The sequence below is a fragment of the Rhinopithecus bieti genome, unplaced genomic scaffold, assembly GCF_001698545.2.
Source record: "Rhinopithecus bieti isolate Rb0 unplaced genomic scaffold, ASM169854v2 scaffold_23868, whole genome shotgun sequence".
Classification (NCBI taxonomy): domain Eukaryota; kingdom Metazoa; phylum Chordata; class Mammalia; order Primates; family Cercopithecidae; genus Rhinopithecus; species Rhinopithecus bieti.
In genome coordinates, this window is record NW_016811202.1 from 1,535,772 (window position 1) to 1,554,960 (window position 19,189).

General features: G+C 48.1%; 1 protein-coding gene across 11 annotated transcripts in view; it reads right to left on the bottom strand.

The window, feature by feature from the left end:
* Positions 1-5,336: 5,336 nt before the first annotated feature.
* The window catches only part of KCTD21 (potassium channel tetramerization domain containing 21), a 17,145-nt gene continuing 3,292 nt past the window's right edge, over positions 5,337-19,189 (bottom strand). For 4 of the 11 annotated variants that reach the window (XM_017893557.1, XM_017893559.1, XM_017893561.1 and 1 more), the window contains exon 2: positions 5,337-8,711. In XM_017893557.1, coding sequence (XP_017749046.1) covers positions 7,900-8,682 — 783 coding nt within the window. In that variant the 5' untranslated portion in view covers positions 8,683-8,711 and the 3' untranslated portion in view covers positions 5,337-7,899. Of the gene's footprint in view, positions 8,712-9,840; positions 10,333-10,447; positions 10,468-10,668; positions 11,297-13,468; positions 13,703-14,915; positions 15,013-19,189 lie in introns of those variants that run through there. The other 7 variants (XM_017893555.1, XM_017893551.1, XM_017893558.1 and 4 more) reach the window with 7 other exon arrangements.

Genomic DNA, 19,189 nt, shown 5'->3' on the forward strand with positions numbered 1-19,189 from the left:
ATTACAAAGAAAAGCCTTACCAAGGACTCCCATACCCTTACTATCTGCCTAAGTGATTTCTTTTTAACTCCTATATCAGTGAGGCACTCCAAGCAGCGGGAGTGACTTTGTTATCCCAGCTTGGAGCTAGTCTAGTGTTTGGCTCTCACGTAAATAGAAATTAACACCGACTGGGCATGGTGGCTCACGCCTGTAATACCAGCACTTTGGGAGGCCAAGGCGGATGGATCACCTGAAGTCAGGAGTTTGAGACCAGCCTGGCTAACATGATAAAACCCTGTCTCTACTAAAAATATAAAAATTAGCTGGGCATGATGGCACGCGACTGTAGTCCCAACTACTCTGGAGGCTGAGGCAGGAGAATCGCCTGAACCCTGGAGGTGGAGGTTGCAATGAGTTGAGATCATACCACTACAGTCCAGCCGGGCGACAGAGCAAGACTCCGTCTCAAAAAAAAAAAAAAAAAAAAAAAAAATTAACACCAGGCCAAAACAGAAGTTTTACTCAGGCAAAGTTTCATAGGCTTGTAGCTGGAGCAATACACGGGAGCCTTGTATGGGAAAGGGATCCTGGTGCTAGCTCCTGCAAGGACTTGGCTCTTGTCATTTTAAGGAAGCTGAGGCAAGAAAAAAAGGAGTGGCATGTAGGCATGTAGAGATGGGGAACTTTTAGCACCTGCGCAGTTTGACCATGTGTTTCTCATGCATATGTCTCATTAGCGCCTTAAATCTCCAGCCCTGGGTGTGATTTTTAGTATTACGATATGATTATAATGAGGAAAACTTGGTGAAAGGTCAGTGCTGGAGTCCATCTTGTCTTCAGCCAACTGCACCTGGTCTAGTTCTTATCAGGAGTGCCAGAGGCCTGCTTTTAGCAACCTTGGGAGACAGCACTCGAAGAGGTAAATGGTTAGTTTCTTATTTTTATGGTTACAAATTCAGCCTGGTCAGCTAACTTAGGAGCTAAATTCAGCCTGGTCAGCCTTCGCTATGTGATGTGGGTCAGCTCGTTAAGGGACACAAGAAGGCAGCAGAGGGAATATGCCTGGACATGTGAGGCTCAGGGGGTCTTGGTGACCTAGTCTCTTGTCTTCTCTATACTGTCTTAGGTCAGGACATGAGGCGGTCATGGAGAGCTTGTCTCTGCTCAGGAATGGTGGGGCTGGGGTTTGGGGGCAGGGTGGCTCGGTTTGTCTAACCTGGCTTGTCTTCTAAGGAGGTGGTAAGCATCATATTTCAGGGTAGTGAGCCTCCCCTGACAAAAGCTTTCCATCTACACTCGTGGGCATGTCAGTGGTGTGATATGCCATCTGAGTGACTCCACTTTGCTGGTCATTTTATGCCCAGCAGTGCTTATACAGTCCAGCAGTTCACACTGGAAAATACAGAAATCACAGGACCACTCCATCTGTAAGCATTACGTTCACAGGTTAGTGTCACAGAATGAAGGGGCAGGAGAAGATGCTAGGGGCCAGTCCCTAGTCTGGCACGACAGAGCCCCTGCCCTTACCAGCATGTGGATCAGCCAGAAAGATGGTGGGGGGCTGGAGCTGCTCATCCTAGCTGCTCTCCAGAGCCGCTTCTGTGTCTGTCTTCCAGGTTGGTGGTGACATCCCATTAGTGGCTTGAAACTGACAGTGGTGACAGTATTTATTTTATTTATTTATTTTTATTTTTATTTTTTGAAGATGGAGTTTGCTCTGACCGCCAGGCTGGAGTGCTGTGGGCCGGATCTCTAGCTCACTGCAAGCTCCGCCTCCCGGGTTTGACGCCATTCTCCTGCCTCAGCCTCCCGAGTTGCTGGGACTTACAGGGGCAACGCCGCCCTCGCCCGGCTAGTTTTTTGTATTTTTTAGTAGAGACGGGTTTCACCATTGTAGACCAGGATGGTCTCGGACTCCTGACCTCTTGATCCGCCGTCTCGGCCTCTCCAAAGTGCTGGATTACAGCTGAGCCACCGCGCCCGGCCTATTTATTTTTTGAGACGGAGTTTCACTCTTGTTGCAAGTGCAATGGCATGATCTCGGCTCACTGCAACCTCCGCCTCCCAGGTTCAGGTGATTCTCCTGCCTCAGCCTCCCAAGTAGCTGGGATTACAGGCATGCACCACCACACCTGGCTTTTTTTTTTTTTTTAAGTAGAGACAGGGTTACTCCATGTTGGTCAGGCTGGTCTTGAACTCCTGACCTCAGGTGATCTGCCCGCCTTGGCCTCCCAAAGTGCTGGAATTACAGGTGTGAGCCACTGCACCTGGCCGACGGTATTTATTTGAAACTGACGATGGTGATGATATTTAGATGAACTTGGCCCATACTATAGATCAGGACTTTGTTTACCAGTGCAGCACTAGCTATGAACAAGTGCGGTGTGGTGATGAAAGTCCTCACCAGGTATAGGATGGCACAGCCTGGGCTGGGACTGACTCTACTGGGTAGAGTTAAGTTACACAGTGTTGAAGGATAAGCTGTGAAGACAGAGTGGCAAAGGGAGGCCCAGACAAGTGTGGGATGGCAAGACCTATCCTGTGGTTCCATGAAAGGAAACTGTGGATGTGAAGGCACTTGGCAACTTAATACAAGGTGTCAAGCGAAAGGGTGTCGAGTAAACAAATCCAACATAGGATGTATAAAGTGAACTGATTAGGGCTGGGGAGGGGTACCCATATCATAACACATTAACCTTTGCTCTTTAGCTGGCAGGATCCCTAAGATTTCAAATGTGGCTCAACAAGGCCTTTGCTCAACTCTTTGGTAAAGGGGAACCCAGGCTTTGGAGAGGGACTTGGCGTAAGGAAGTGAATGGGCTAGAACACTCTGGGGCTGCCAACTAACCTGGAAATGTTGACAAAGGTTGTGCTCTGTGTTTTGGTGGTGGGACGGTGGGAGTGGCAGGGAATCTGGCAGGAAACGGGACCAGGAAAACAAGTGGAGAGGGTCAGATAGAGCAGGCTGAGCGTGCACTTCTTCATGAGCGTCAGAGCCAGGCAGCCCCGCCTCAAAGCTTGTTTTGCTGTCCTTTGTGTCAGGTGGGGTCCTGGGTGCTATGAGTTGCTCAGTGAGCCCCCATTGGTCCCTGTGCCTCAGACTGGGGTGAGTGTATCACCGGACTATTTCCACAGCTCGGTTGGTGCCACACTGTCCCAAAGGTTCTGAAGGAGACTGAGGTCACCAGGCCATCTGGGCAGACGGAGCTGCCAGGGTCCCGTCCCTCCCTTTGATGGGCCTGTTATCAAGGTTGTTTTGCTCCTGGAGCTGATCACAGGCCTCGTTTCCCAGCCAGCCACCCACCCCCATCAGCCCAGAGCCCCCTGGGACACAGGCAGATGTAGGCGGTCAGTGTGGAGAGACTGCAATTCAGGAAAGGGATGGGCTGAAATTTCTTGGGCCAAGAAATTGGTCCAGGACTGACCTTGGCTAAGCCCCCACTGATGACAGACTGATTTTATTTTATTTTATTTTAGACATTCTTGCTTTGTGGCCCAGGCTGGAGTGCAGTGGTGTGATCTCGATTCACTGCAATCTCTGCTTCCTGGGTTCAAGCAATTCTTGTGCCTCAGCCTCCCAAGTAGCTAGGATTACAGGCATGCACCACCATGCTTGGCCTATTTTTGTATTTTTAGTAGAGACAGGATTTCACTATGTTCATTAGGCTGGTCTCGAACTCCTGACCTCAGGTGATCCACCTACCCTGGCCTCCCAAAGTGCTAGGATTACAGGTTTGATCTGTAAACACCTGGGATTACAGGTGACTACACCTAGCCTGATGATTTTGTTGTTGTTGTTGTTTTGAGATGGAGTCTCACTCTGTTGCCAGGCTGGAGGGCAGTGGTGCGATCTGGGCTCACCGCAACCTCCGCCTTCCGGGTTCAAGCTATTCTCCTGTCTCAGCCTCCCAAGTAGCTGGGATTACAGGTGCCTGCCACCATGCCCGGCTAATTTTTGTATTTTTGGTAGAGATGGGGTTTCACTATGTTGGCTAGGATGGTCTTGATCTCTTGACCTCGTGATCCGCCCACCTCAGACTCCCAGTCAGACTGTTTTAAGAGTAATTTGTAAAAGGAAGCTAGAAATTTGTAGTGAATAAACGGGTGGTTTCACAAATGCTGTGTGATTTAGGCTGCAGTTTACAAAACAGAGTGGCTGCGTCCGAGGCTGCACATTCTGAGGTGTGGGCAAGTGGGGACCTTGGCCACCCCTGCACTGGGAGCTCTGGCCCAAAGGCAGACCACGGTCATGAGGCTAGGCCCTTCATAAGAGGGTGGAGGGCTTTTGGAGGTGCTAAGGGCATGAGGTCACGGAGTGGTGCCTGCTGCTGCCTTCAAGCATGCAGGGCCCCTGTTTGGTGGTGGTCCTCATGAAGTAGTCACACCAGTGGGTGCTTAGGGTTCCCTTAGGCACCCATTCTAATTGTCCCTCTACATGCATGGGACCACACCTAGGGCAGGAACTGAGAGCTGACAAGTGTTGTGTTCCTGGCATTGGTCCTTCAGCTGGGATGGAGCCCTCGGTGGCATAAAAGGGTAAACTGAGTCCAGGTGAGATCACCACAAGTTCTCACCCAGGACAGTGAGGAGCTCACAAGAAGCATATCCCTGCTCACAATTCGTACTCAGACTCACCCATCCACCGATGGTGCTGCCATCACTGCTGTGCATTTGTTCTGTCTTTCTCACATTTTTGCCAAGCAGGCCGAGTTCACCTAACCTGGATGCGGGCAATGATATTGCACTGCGTGCCCCCTCCCGCCCCTGGTGCAGCGGCGGTGTGAATGCACACCCGCCCTTGCTTGCCCTCCCTGCCTGGCTGCCAGCTCTGCTCCTGCCGTTCCCTGTGCCCATGGCGCTCTCTTGCTTATTCTGTTAAGGCTGGCCTACCCTCAGAGGCCCACCTTGGCCATCCACAAGCCTCCTTCTGAGAACTGAGCCCTTTCCCTGAGTTCCCACAGCACGCTGTGTGAAGCTCTAAACTTTCTCCAGGCTGAACTTAGCTGAGCTTATTCGTGGCTGTTCCTGTCCTCAGGACCAACACAGCAAGTGCTCCGTAAGGGCTTGTTAAACTCTACTCTCCTGGGACTCCTAATCCCCCACCAAGAGTCCACCCTAACTACCTCCTGCAAGAGCACTGAGCTCCTGGGTGCCAGGCCTAGCTCGGAATTTTCACAGACACCAGCTCGTTTAAGTTGCATAACCCTGGAAGGGGTTGTTGCCTGATGAGGAAACAAATCAGAGACGTTCAGTGACTTGTGCAAGGTTACAGAGCCTTGGAGCTCTGGATTCAAACCCAAGTCACTGTGACTCAAGACCAGTGTTGTTCCCCGTTGTAAGCAGACACAAAAGAATAACAGTCCTTTATCATTTATACTGTATTCTCACGTACATTATTTCATTTGGTCCTCACAACAGCCCTGTGAGGTAGGTAAGGTTATGTATTACTGTTATGCCCATTTCACAGATGAAGAAATGGAGGTGGCTCAGTGAGGTGAGTGACTTACATAAAGTCACACAGCATGTTAGTGGCTTCACTGCTTCTGCAATTTCTCTAAAGTCAAGCTGCTTGGATTAGGGAGCACCGAAAAGATGGACAGTTTTACGGAAAAGGAAAAAGGGCAGTGGTGATTTGTAAGATTTCTTCCTCACATTGTTTTGTTGTGACCACAGCTTTTGCTACTTGGTCTAAACTGGGTTCTCCATGAGGGGCTTTCCCAAATACTCTTGGCCTGGGACAGCTGTTTGTTTTTGGGATGGAGTCTCATTCTGCCGTCCAGGCTGGAGTGCAATGGCACACTCTCAGCTCACTGCAACCTCTGCTATCTGGGTTCAAGAGATTCTCCTGCATCAGCCTCCCAAATAGCTGGGGTTATAGGCGCCTGCCACCATGCCCAGCTACTTTTTGTATTTTTAGCAGAGGTGGGGTTTCACTATGTTGGCCAGGCCTTGAACTCCTGACCTCAGGTGATCTTCCCACCTCAGCCTCCCAAGAGTGTTGGGATTACAGGCATGAGTCACTGCGTCTGGCAGAAAAGCTGTCAGAGAGACTCCTGGGTCCCACTGTAGGGGGGAAAGGGCCTTTACTGCTCAAGGGAATTGGCTCTGCCCATGGCCCAGTGTACAAGCTCCCTACTTACAGGGCTTATCTATGGGAAGCCCCTTTCTGGGCCCATCTCCCATGGGTGCCCGTGTCACCGGGCTTCCTTGGCTTTGTCTGAGGACCCCTGCCCAGCGGGGAGGACCCTGGGACTCTCAAGGCCAAACTCACTTTAGGGATGAATCATGACGTGCAGTTTGGAGGCCTGCACAGCTCATCACCCGGTGGGAAGCAGTGCTTGGGTTGCTTGCCCTGGATGGCACCCCACAGAGACCCAGGGGTAGGACACAGGACTGCAGGGGAAGGCCGCCTTCCTGAGGGCAGGGTCTTAGGGGCCGCAATTTACCCTAAGGGCGCTATTATGGTCCACACCACTCCTGGGCTCCTTGCTGCACAGCACGCTTGGAGACCCTGTCTCTTTCCTCTGGATCTCCTCAGGGGCCGCGAATCTTCCTCTTCCAACAGAAAATGGTCAAAAGGCATATGGAGCCATAGCTTGTGGGGAAGGTGGGTGAAGTGGGGGTTACAAACGAGATGAAGCTATAACAAAAGGGGAGTGGCTATAACAAAAGGGGAGTGACTTACAGGGGATAGAAAACAGCTAACTTTGATTCTGAAGACAGATCCCAGAGGGGAATCTGAATTCTGAGTAATAATGTTTTCAGAAAAATTTCTGGCCTCTCAAGGTGACTATTTTGAAAGCAAAGATATGTAACTGGGTGAAAGCGAAGGTCTGCCACCAAGATCCAGCAAGTGGCAGAACAGATTTTGGCTCAGTATAGGGAAGAACTTTCTAACAGTCAGCACCGTCCAACCATGGCAGGAGCTGCCTTGGGGATGGCGCGCTACCTATGAGCTGAGGTACGCCAGCAGGCCAAGGTGATCACTTGCTGGTACCCAGGGAGAGGCGCTCATCCTCAGATGTGCTGGGGTGTTCTAGGGGTGGGGGAGGACTAAGCAATCATCTAATTATTTCTAACCCTGAGAATCCATAATATATTTGTTTAAAATGACCTGTTTCAATGATACCTCAAATTTTTGGGAAAACAATGACAAAAGTCAGGCGACAGACTGGATTTGGAAGCGCCTTTCATTACACTGGCTCCAGACTCTTGCACATCTTTGCAGAGATAGCAGACCCTTTCTGAAGCCAGGAATCCCTTGATTCAGCCCCATCAAGAGGCACATTCCTACCTTTTGAACCCTGCCTGGACACTCATTCCTCTAGACCCTGCCACACCTCATCTCTGTCCCCCAGGAGGGGACACTAACAGGGCTCTGAGAATGCATGACATTCCAAGCCAGCCAAGCACGGTCACCCCTGGGCAAACATCCACAATTATGGATGCACCCTAGGGAGGGAGGAGCAGGTGTGACAGGAACTGCTGGGGACTTTATGTCCTGGTTAACTGGAGGTGGCCTCTTGTTCTCATCCCATCCTCTCCAGCAGGGCCTTCTTGCAGATGGATAAACACGGCACTGGCTAGTGGTACAGACGGGTGGAGCCCAGGAGAAAGCTGCCACTCCTTTGTCCTGGCTGGAAAATCCTCCTGTGGCCTCCTTTAGTACACATCAGCTGACTCTTCACTTGTCACAGTAGCCCATCTGCAGCTCAAAATGGCAAGAAAAAAGGTGGTTCTGTTCAGAGGACAATGGATTCCAGAAGGTGGACTTCATCATGGGGGGAATCAAGTCCTGCTACACAATTAATACAGATTAGTACAGTCCCCTGCCTCGCACCACTGGCGAGATGCCCTCCAAGACCTGGCTGACATGAGCTTCTTGGGACTTCCCGTCTCCAATGCTATGGGGTCCTTTTACCTGTACCGTATTAATCGAATAATCTTATTGTTCATAAAATCCAGAGCATGTGGGTGAGAAGAATCGATGCAGAAGCCATCGCTCAGAGCGATTTTCAGTACCTCCTCCACGAAGACCTGGAAGCTGTTGATCTGCTTGTTGGCAGGCACCACCCAGAGCCTCTTGAGGTTCTGCTTGGTGTACTCCTCCTCTGGCAGGCCCTCCACATTGGCCACCCAGTCCAGAGTCAGGTGGTTGGGGTCCTGCAAGTGGCTGGTGATGGAGGAGAGATTGCCATTGGAGCAGTAGTAGAGCTTAGAGCCAAGGAGTTTGAGGAAGAGGCAGGAGGTGCTGAAGATGTTGGCATTGAAGACCTCCATGCTGGAGGAGGAGAGGCTGTAGATCTGGGGCGCCTCGCGCACAGTGAAGTGGACCGTCTGCACATGCTGGTTCAGTGTGATGTTGAGCATGGCATTCTTCTCGGCCTTGGAGAGCTCCACTTCCTTCTCCTGCAGAGCCTCAATCAGGGGCTGCACCTGGTAGAAGTCGGCCTCCCTGCGGAGCAGGCCCATCTCCTGGAAGTCCTCGGGTAGGTCAAGGTGGGAGGTCCGCAGGAAGTTGAGGATATAGCGGAACACTTTGCCGTCACGGTCAATGAAGCAGTTGCCCTGGCTGTCCCTCTTGGTGGGCATCTTCCCGCTGAACATGGCGCCTAGCATGGAGTCAGGGAAGCTGGTCAGAGTTGCCAATGAGGTTGTATAGAGCTTCCCCCCGACGTTCAGCGTGATGGGGTCGGACATGGCAGGAGACTGGGTTGCTGGAAGTGGCCCTGGAGAGGGTGACAAGTGAGAAATGACTATAACCAAACTTCATCTGAGAACTCACAGTCCTTAACTCCTTATTGTATATCAAGCCTATGCCCTTGGGATTGAAATGAATTAATACCTGATGAATGGGTGATAATTGTTAACACTGTGCAAAGTACATTAGCTTCACTAGGGAGAAAGGGAAAAGGAAACAGGAAAAGAAAGGAAAGGACCCCTAAAGCCTGGGTCCCCCGCCGACGTTCTGTTCTAATTGGTCTGGAATACTGCCCCAGCACTGGTGTTTTGAAAGAGTTCCCTTAGTGATTCTAAATGTTCAGTTAGAATAGAGAAACACTGGTCTAAAGAAAGAAAGGAAAACGTGCCTGGACTGAAAGCTATGCTACGTGTTTATACATATATTTGCCTGCATAACAGTTGTATCAGCTGGGCACGGTGGCTCACGCCTGTAATCCCAGCACTTAGGGAGGCTGAGGCGGGTGGATCACCTGAGGTCAGGAGTTCAAGATCAGACTGGCCAACATGGTGAAACCCCATCTCTACTAAAAATACAAAAATTAGCTGGGCATGGTGGCAGGCACTTGTAATCCCAGCTGTTCAGGAGGCTGAGGCAGGAGAATCGTTTGAACTCAGGGGGTGGAGGTTGCAGTGAGCCGAGACTGCGCCATTGCACTCCAGGCTGGACAACAAGAGTGAAACTCTGTCTCAAAAAAAAAAAAAGTTATATCATCTTTTGACATAGACAATATAATCATCCATCCCTGTCATGCAGATGAGGAAAACTGTGCCAGGATTCATTCCTCAAGCTCAGAAAGGCGAAGTGCCTTGCCAGGATTTAAACTCAGTTTCCTTTATATGAAAGAAAAATGTGTAAATGCTTACTAGCCAAAGATCGGTATGTTCTAAGTACTGAACAAATGGTCTGAGATTTATGACTCCAGGCTCAGTGCTCCTCCTTCTGTACCGATGACGCTGCTGAATTTATTTATTTTTCTCTCAAAGATTTGACAATGAATGGCCATGATTAGTGTCATTTCCATCTATCTTCAAGGCCCACAGTGGGTGGGTCACTCAGCTGTCCGGACTGCAAATGACAATTCTTTCTAGACTTTCACTGCTCCCATGCTGACTTGCCTTGCCATGAAGATGCTCTTGGCTCCTGGTGGCCCATCCTTTGCTGTCATAACACGCCAAGCTTCTCTGAAACTGGCTGCAAGGTCAGTGCAAATGCAGGACTCTGTCAGAGCACCCTCCTGAAGGTAACCCATCTACTCCTTAACAAAGCCCCCCGATCTCCCAGCTGTCAGCATCTATGGCTGGTGCATCTCCTTCACCACATATTCTAGAAAACAGGAGATCTCCGCTGCAGCTTCCAACACTATACCATCCCCAGAGCCAGCCTGTGGACAGACTCGGTCATCCTTCCCCAACATGGCAGGTAGGGTTGCCAACAGAAACTGGCCCCAGGATTACCCCCAGAAGAGCCTGTGCTGGTAGAGGAGACGAGAGAATGAAGGCACAGTGACAAGACAGGTAGAAGATGTGGGAGACCATCGGGAATGAACCTTGGTCCATCAAAAACTATCTGGCTGGCAGACACAGTGGCTCACGTCTGTAATCCCAGCACTTTGGAAGGCCGAGGCAAGCTCAGGAGTTCGAGACCAGCCTGGCCAACATGGCGAAACCCTGTCTCAACAACAACAACAACAACAACAACAAAGCAGGGTGTGGTGGCGAGTACCTGTAGTCCTAGCTACTTGGGAGGCTGAGGTGGGAGGATCGCTTGAGTGTGTGAGGTCGAGGCTGCAGTGAGCCGTGATTACGCCACAGTACTCCAGCCTGGGAGACAGAGTGAGACCTGGTCTCAAAAAACAAACAAACAAACAAACAAAAATCCATCCTGCCAAGCATGCTGTCTAGATGGAGAAACAGAGGTTTGAGGAGGCACCTCCCCAAACTCACCCAGCAGGGGTGGCGAGAACTTCTCATTTCTGCCTCCTGAAGAGGCTGACTGCACTGAGGCCTTCTTTCTCCAGAGGATGGGGGTCATGCCAGTGTGAGATATTCAGCTGCCATGCTCGACTCTCTGGCGGGGGCGGGGGTATGTCCCCTCATGGGTCCTCCCCAGTCTAACAGGGCACTTTGATATTGTAGAAAGGCATTCACCATCTGGAGTGTTTGAGGAGAAATGAGCCCATGTGAAATACAAAATTGTCAGTAGAAGCCTGGAGCAGATGGGCTGTGAGACGGTGGGGAGGTCCCACAGAGGTGTGGGCGAGCCGCTGCTGGGGGCGTGGCTGCTGCTGTGGAGACTGACTGCCAGGCAGCAACTGGGGAGGGCGCTGTGACTCAGGGCTGAATCTGGCCAATTCTGTCTCCAGAGGGCCCAGGCAGGAGCTGGACCCACGAGTGGGTCCCCTTTACTTAGTCCAGAATTTTCTTCCCTGTTGCCCTCTTTTTATTCTTTCTGGATAGAAATGTGCATGTTCTAGTTTTAGTCTCTCTTTCTCCTTGAAAACAAACACCCCCCTCCCAACACTGGGTTTCAGGCCCAGGCTCTGTGAAGTGGCTCAACTCCATGGCAGGAAAAGGAGCAGTTGTCAGAGAGAACACGGACAGTTCCATGGTCCACAGACCCTTCTCTCTTCCATGCCTTAGGGCTGAAGTGCTCAGAGCATTACAGGCAGGGGAGGTCAGGAGCAACAGGGCATTCCCTAGGACCCCTGGATAGGTGCTCAAACTCCTATTTCTCTGCTCGCAAAAGCAGCAGAGCACCTGCTTTCCTGTGTCCCCGATGACATCATGGCTCCCAGTCATTTGTCTGGGGAGAGCAGCACAGTTGTACAGGCAGTCAGGGCAGACGCTGGCCAGCAGGCAGGTCTTCTGCTCCGAGTATAGGGAGCTCTCTGTGGTGATCTCCCCTTACCTATTGAGTCACAGAGCTCAGTCCTCTAAGCCCTTATTTTCTTTTTCTTTTTTTTTTTTTGAGACAGAGTCTCGCTGGCACCAGGCTAGAGTGCAGTGGTGCGATCTCAGCTCACTACAACCTCTGCCTCCCAGAATTCAAGTGACACTCCTGCCTCAGTCTCCTAAGTAGCTGCGATTACAGGCGCACACCACCACACCAGGCTAATTTATTTTTGTATTTTTAGTAGAGATGGGATTTCACCATGTTGGCCAGGATGGTTTCGATCTCTTGACCTCATGATCTGTCTGCCTTGGCCTCCCCAAGTGTTGGGATTATAGACGTGAGCCACCGTGCCTGGTCTAAGCCCCTATTTTCTAGTCACAGGGCCACAGTGTCCATCATCACAAATCTACGGCCCTGCTACAAAAGGCACAATGACATGACACAAGGGGAGCTTCATGAGTCGGCGGAGGTTTGCAGTCAGGTAGTGTGAACTAACACCACTGAGCCTCAGCCCCCCATGGCTTCCCAGCTGCCTCCTGGCCACCTCCACCTGGATATTCTGCAAGCGAGGCACGAGAACAGGGTCTGGAGACACGGAACCAGGCCAATTTGTGCTAACTTCATGAAAGAGAAAACACCAAGGTCTGGGGGCAAAAAATCTGAGGCCAATTCTGCTGACTTCCCAAAGCTGGATCAAAAGGAAAACCCTGGGTCTGGGGGCAGGGACCCTAAGGCCAATTAACACCAAATTCCTAAAGCTGAACCAAGAAGAAGAACCCTATCTCCCCAGCTGGGTGACAAACGATCAAAACGCTTCTCTCCCAGCAACCCTCCCACTCCACCATGTCTCAGATGGAAAGGGAGGGGGCCTTAGATTGATTGGGACCATCCCTCTATCTGCATAGGGTGCCCATTCACCTCAGCCTTTAATCAGCCACAGACTAAATCCTTCGTCCAGATAAGGGGTAGCTGATAAGAACCTCAAATGGGGTACTTATAGCCCAGAGAACTTTGTAACTGGGCCTTTGAGTTCCTTGCTCCGGCTCACTCCTACCCTGCGGAGTGCTTTCTCACTTTAATTCCTGCTTTCGCTGCTTTATTCCTGCATTTCATTCCCCTGCTACTCTTTTTATTATTATTATTTTTAGTAGAGACAGATTTTACTATGTTGGCCAGGGTGGTCTTGGACTGACCTCAACTGATCCGCCACCTAGGCCTCCCAAAGTGTGGGGGTTACCACGTCCAGCCCCTCTGCTACTTTGTTCAAAATGCCAAGGACCTGGACAACTCATAGTGAAGACCCTCCACCAGTAACACAGGTACCAGAAGCCTCACCTGTGTATTCCTGTGCCCCTAACTCTGCTGGGAACTCTTCTCAGCCACCCAACTGCCTGAGGGAGGCAGCCCCAACTCCAGCCCTACAGGTTGTCTTCACTGTCTCCTTGAACCCATCCCTATAGCTACTCCCAGAGCTCAGGCCTCATCCCTGCCCCCTGCACCCCTACATCCTCACTTGGCTCCCTGCCTTCTGTGTACTTTCCTTTCTGGTCTGCAGACCTTCCTGAAGCACCGGCCCTGCCCAAACCACCTTCTTCTTCCCTCTCATGTCTAACCCTGCCCTCCACGCACTCCGGACACCACTGAGTCAGTCTCCTTCATGCTGTCACCTGCCCTGCCTTTGCTGTCCCTAGACCACCCTTGTCTACCTTCTCTACCCTCTCTGCTGTCTACCTTTCAGGCCCAGCCTATGAGTCATCACCTCTGTATGGCTGTCCCCAATCTCCAGTAGGTTAACAGCTCTCCTCTCAGGGCTTCCTGGTGCCTTGCACAAACCCCTCTGGCAGCACTCACCGTTCCATCTGCAGGGATCTGCTTTGCACATGGCCCTCTTCCCTGGCTCTATCAAAATGCAGATCAGTGGACATCCATATGGGTAAAAAAAAGAAACTTGGTCCATCTCTTATGCCATATATGAAAAATAAACTCAAAACAGATCATAGACCTAAATATAAAATTTAGAACTACACAACTTCTAGGAGAAAATCTTTGCAACTGTGGATTAGGCGAAGATTTCTTGGATAGGACCTAAAAGGGACAAACCATTAAAAACATCAATAAACTAGACTTCATCCAAATAAAAAACATCTGCTCTTCAAAAGACACTGTTAAGGAAATGAAAGAATAAGACACGGGGAAAATACTTGCAAAACACCTATCTGATAAAGGATTGTTAACCAGAATATATAAAGGACTCTCAAAACTCAGTAACTCAGTAAGAAAATAACCCAACTGAAAAACAGACAAAGCTGGGTGCAGCGGCTCATGCCTGTAATCACAGCACTTTGGGAGGCTGAGGCGGGCAGATCACTTGAGCCCAGGAGTTCAAGAACAGCCTGGCCAACATGGCGAAACCCTATCTCTACTTAAAAAAAAAAAAAAAAAAAAAAAAAAAAACCAGACAAAAGATCTAACAAATACTCCAGCAAAGAAGATATGTAGATGACTGACAATCACATGAAAAGATGGTCAATATCATTAGTCATTACAGTATGAAAATTGAAACCACAATTACATGCTACTATACACCTATTACAGTGGCTCATATGAAAACTGACAATGCCAAATGAAGGTGAGTACACAGAACAATGGAAACCTCATACACTGCTGGCAAATGGTAACCACTGTTGAAAACAGTTTGGCATATGGTATGGTTTGGCTCTGTGTCCCCACCCAAATCTCACCTTGAATTGTAATAATCCCCATGTGTCAAGAGCAGGACTAGGTGGAGATGACTGAATCATTGGGGTGGTTTTCCTCATGCTGTTCTTGTGATAGCGAGTGAGTTCTTAAGAGATCTGATGGTTTTATAAGGGGTTTCCCCTTTGCTTGGCACTTCTCCTTGCTGCTGCCATGTGAAGAAGGACATGTTTGCTTCCCCTTCTGCCATTATTTTAAGTTTCCTGAGGCCTCCCTAGTCCTGTGGAACTGTGAGTCAATTAAACCTCTTTCCTTTATAAATTACCCAGTCTCGGGTATGTCGTTATTAGCAGTCTGAGAATGGACTAATACAGCATACAATTATCCCATGACAATGACCCTGCTCCTAGATATTTCAGCCATGAAATGGAGACATATGTCCATGCAAAGACTCGTATGTGAATGTTTATGGCAGCTTATTCATAACTGCCCAAACTCAGAAACAACTAAAATGTAAACAGATAAACAAATTGTAGTACATCCATACAATAGAATATGACTCAGCAATATATAGGAACTACTAAAAGACATTACCACATACCTGAATTTCAAAAGCATTACATCAAGTGAAAGAAGTCAGCCTCAGAAGGTTATATGGTGCATGATTCTATTTGTATAACATTCTGGCAAAGGCAAAACTATAAAGACAGAAATCAGATTAAGTGAATTCCTGGGGCTGGGTTAGAGAGAAAAGACTGGCTACAAAGAAACACAAGGCATATTTTGGAGTGATGGGAATATTCTATTAGGTTGGCACCAAAGGAATATGATGTGGTGGTGGTCAAATGTCTTTATAAAGGCTGGCAAAATTCATGTAACTGTACACATCTAAAAGGGTGAATTTTGGCCAGCTGGGGTGGTTCATGCCTATAATCCCAGTACTTTGAGAGGCCAAGGCAGGAGGGTCACTTGAGCCCAGGAGTTCAAGACCAGCCTGGAAAACATAGTGAGACCTGTGTCTCAATTTAAAAAAAAAAAGGGGGGGGCGGTAAATTTTACCATACGTAAGTTTTATCTCCATAAACAGGAAAAAAATGAAGGTTGTGACCTATTGGCAAGTCACGACATCAATACAGTTAAGTGGGTTGTGACCAATTATATATTGTTGTGAACCTTTTGTTTCAGTTGTGTGTCCATGAACTGGATCACGGTATCTTCATACTGTGGGTGACAAAACAATTTTTTTTGGGAACCACTGCCTAGTTTGTGGGCTGAGAGCAACTGCATGTCTCACGTCTGCATAGTCACCGCCTCGCACTCGGGGGAGGGGTTGTGTGATACTGTGATATAATAAGCAATATACATTTTAGATTTGTCCCCAGCTGTTGGCCAGGGTTAAAAACATTGTAATTTCCCTAGTGATAATAGCTATAGGAACTTCTTCTATTTTAGTAATTGATTTTGTCCCAGTAGGTGGAGGCTGCAGTGAGCTAAGATCATGCCACTGCCCTCTGGTTTGGGTGACAGAGCCAGGCCTCATTCCAAAGCCCGCCCACCCCCCAATTAATTATAGTTGTTATGTTGTCCTAATCCAAATCTCAATAGTATTTTTCAAAAAAGATTGAATAATTAAAATTTTAATCTGGAAGCACTGATGGCTGATAATCTGAAAGAATATTTGAATAAGACATCTTAGCACAATGTATTAAAACCAGATTATAAAGCAACGACATTTCACTCCATGGTTTTAAAACAATGAGAAGAGAAGGAATTTGGTAACAAATGTGAAGAGACACAACTAGCAATGTTTAAAAATAAACATATTGATAAATATATTGATCCTTACAACTCTGGGACCCAGGCAGGACTGATCACATTGTCTTTATTTCAAAGACAACCTAAAGCAGACCCAAAGAGTGTGAATCCCTTGCCGAGGGCTTCATGTGCATTCTTGATCTCAGAGTCATGGCGTCTGGGAAGTTTGGACACCCTTCAGAGAACCAGTCCTTTAGAGGTCTTCGGCAGGAAGCTGAACCCAGCCACAGAGGGCCTAGCCAACAGCCTGTATACTCATGGCGACCTGGAATAGGCAAAGGCTCTTTTCTGTGCAGTTTCCTTTTTTCCTACATTACTGTCCACTTCCATAACCAGCATTACTTCCATTGTGAAATGACTTACCATGCAATCCTGTCGGTGGGGACTAGCTGTTGTAACAATAAACATACCAAGTAATGAAAATTGTCCATCTATCATCTATCAATCAATCACCTATCCATCATTTCCTAGCTGTGCTCACTCATAAAGCCTAGAAATGACACCCAGTAGCAATAAACACACCTAGCCCTGGATCTTTGTTTCCGAATGTCATCATCTCTTCTAAAAGAAACCAGGGCTTCCTGGAGAAACTGATGATTCCTGGATTTTTACAGGAAAAGTTCAAGGTGACTTCATATAGACCAATGAATTAAAAAAAAAAAAAAAAAAAAAAAACGAACAACAAAAAAAAACAACAGTCCAAGCTGGGTGCGGTAGCTCATGCCTGTAATCTCAGCACTTTGGGAGGCCGAGGCAGGCGGATCACCTGACGTCAGGAGTTGGAAGACCAGCCTGGCTAACATAGCAAAACCCCTTCTCTACTAAAAATACAAAACAAAGCTGGGCAGGGTGACCCGTGCCTGTTATCCCAGCTACTTGGGAGACTGAGGCAGGAGAATCACTTGAATCTGGGAAGTGGAGGTTGCAGTGAGCCAAGATCGCACCACTGCACTCCAGCCTGGGCAACAGGGTGAGACTCTGTCTCAAAAACAAACAAAAAACAGGACTCCATAATGTTATTCCCCAAAGAGAGGGTGAGAAGAAGGGAGTGAGAAAGATAGAGACAGGGAAAATTTATTCTATAAAAAAGAATACTAGCTAATAAAACACAGAAGGAATGGTAGAATTAGAAAATTACCAATTTGCAACCCTCAGTGTTGCTATTCAAGCAAGGATCATCCAAGGATGTGGTGTGAAAGGTTATCAGGAACACATAATTATAGCAGACTCAGAATCACTTCACAGATGACTTATTAATTGTAAGAGAGAAAAGTGTACCCTTATGATAGAGAGATCAGGTTGTCATGATCTTACCTAATAATCAAATGTAGCATTCATGGATAGTAAGACCCTGACATCATATCCTCCTGACATGCAGTAAGTACACATATTGCCAAAAACTCAAATCTAACCCGAATCTAATCATTGATAAACCAATCAAACATATTTAAATAGGTGGAGAAGCTCTATTTATTTATTTACTTATTTGAGATACAGTCACATTCTGTTGCCCAGGCTGGAATGCAGTGGCACAATCTCGGCTCACTGCAACCTCCATCTCCTGGGTACAAGTATCTCCTGCCTCAGCCTCCCGAGTAGCTGGGAGTATAGGCACGCACCACCATGTACGGCTAATTTTTGTATTTTTAGTTGAGATGGGGTTTCACCATGTTGGCCAGGCTGGTCTCAAACTCCTGACCTCAAGTGATCCGCCCGTCTTGGCCTCCCAAAATGTTGGTATGACAGACATAAGCCACCATGCCAAGGGGCTCTATTTAGATTAAATGAGTTGATAAAAGAGATATAATAAAATGCAATATGTACATCTTGACTGGATCTGATTTTAAAAACCAGAAACTATATAAAGTATTTTTGGGCAATTATAAATTTTTTTCTTTTTTGAGACAGGGTTTTACTCTGTCGCCCAGGCTGAAGTGCAGTGGCGCAATCATGATTCATTGCAGCCTTGACATCCCCAGGCTCAGGTGATCTTCCCAAGTAGCTGGGACTACAGGTGCATGCTACCACATCCTGCTAAATTTTGTAGTTTTTGTAGAAATGGGGTTTCACTATGTTGCCCAGGCTGGCCTTGAACTCCTGGGCTCAAGCAATCTGTCTGCCTTGGCCTCCCAAAGTGCTGGGGTTACAGGCATGACCCACTGCACCTGGCAGAAATTTTTTAATAACTATTACATTGGGTAATACTGACTTCTTGCTTATTACGCATAATGTATTATGGTTATGTAGTAGAATGTCCTTATCAGGGGATACATGTTGAAGAATTTAGGGGTCAAATGTCAATCAACATGTCTGTAACTTACTTTTAAACAATTTGGCCAAAAAAGTGTGTGTTTGTGTAAAAGCACAATTGGCAAATTGTGAATTGGCGTATCTAGGTTAAGGGTTGTACTTTAAGCTTTAATGTAAGCTTGAAAATTTTAAAAATATTTGTATTTTAAAAGAAGGGAGAAGAACACTTCCTTCATAGGGCCAATAGAGGTAAAGTTACAGTCACAGTGCAGACCCCAATAAATAGCCAGACTTAGTAAGTTACAGATTTACTACTACTACTTAGAAGTGTGAAAAGTTCATAATTTTCCTTCCTGAGCGTTACTGAATTTTGAAGGGTGAGGATGCCAACCAGGGCTAAGTGGTGGAGGAGTTAGAATCTAAGCCTGGGTGGGCAGTCTGGATAGACCCACCACCCACAGAAACCACACCACTAGGCCATTTTTTTTTTTTTTTTTTGAGACAGAGTTTCACTCTGTCACCCAGGCTGGAGTTCAGTGGCATGATCTCGGCTCACTGTGACCTCCACCTCCCAGGTTCAAGCGATTCTTCTGCCTCAGCCTCCTGAATAGCTGGGATTACAGAAGCGTGCCACACGCCTGGCTAATTTTTGTATTTTTAGTAGAGACAGGGTTTCACCATGTTGGCCAGGCTAGTCTCAAGCTCCTGACCTCAAGCGATCCACCCACCTCGGCCTCCCAAAGTGCTGGGATTACAGGCGTGAGCCACTGTGCCCGGCCAGGCCTGCCTATCTTCTGTGCTGTGATTCTG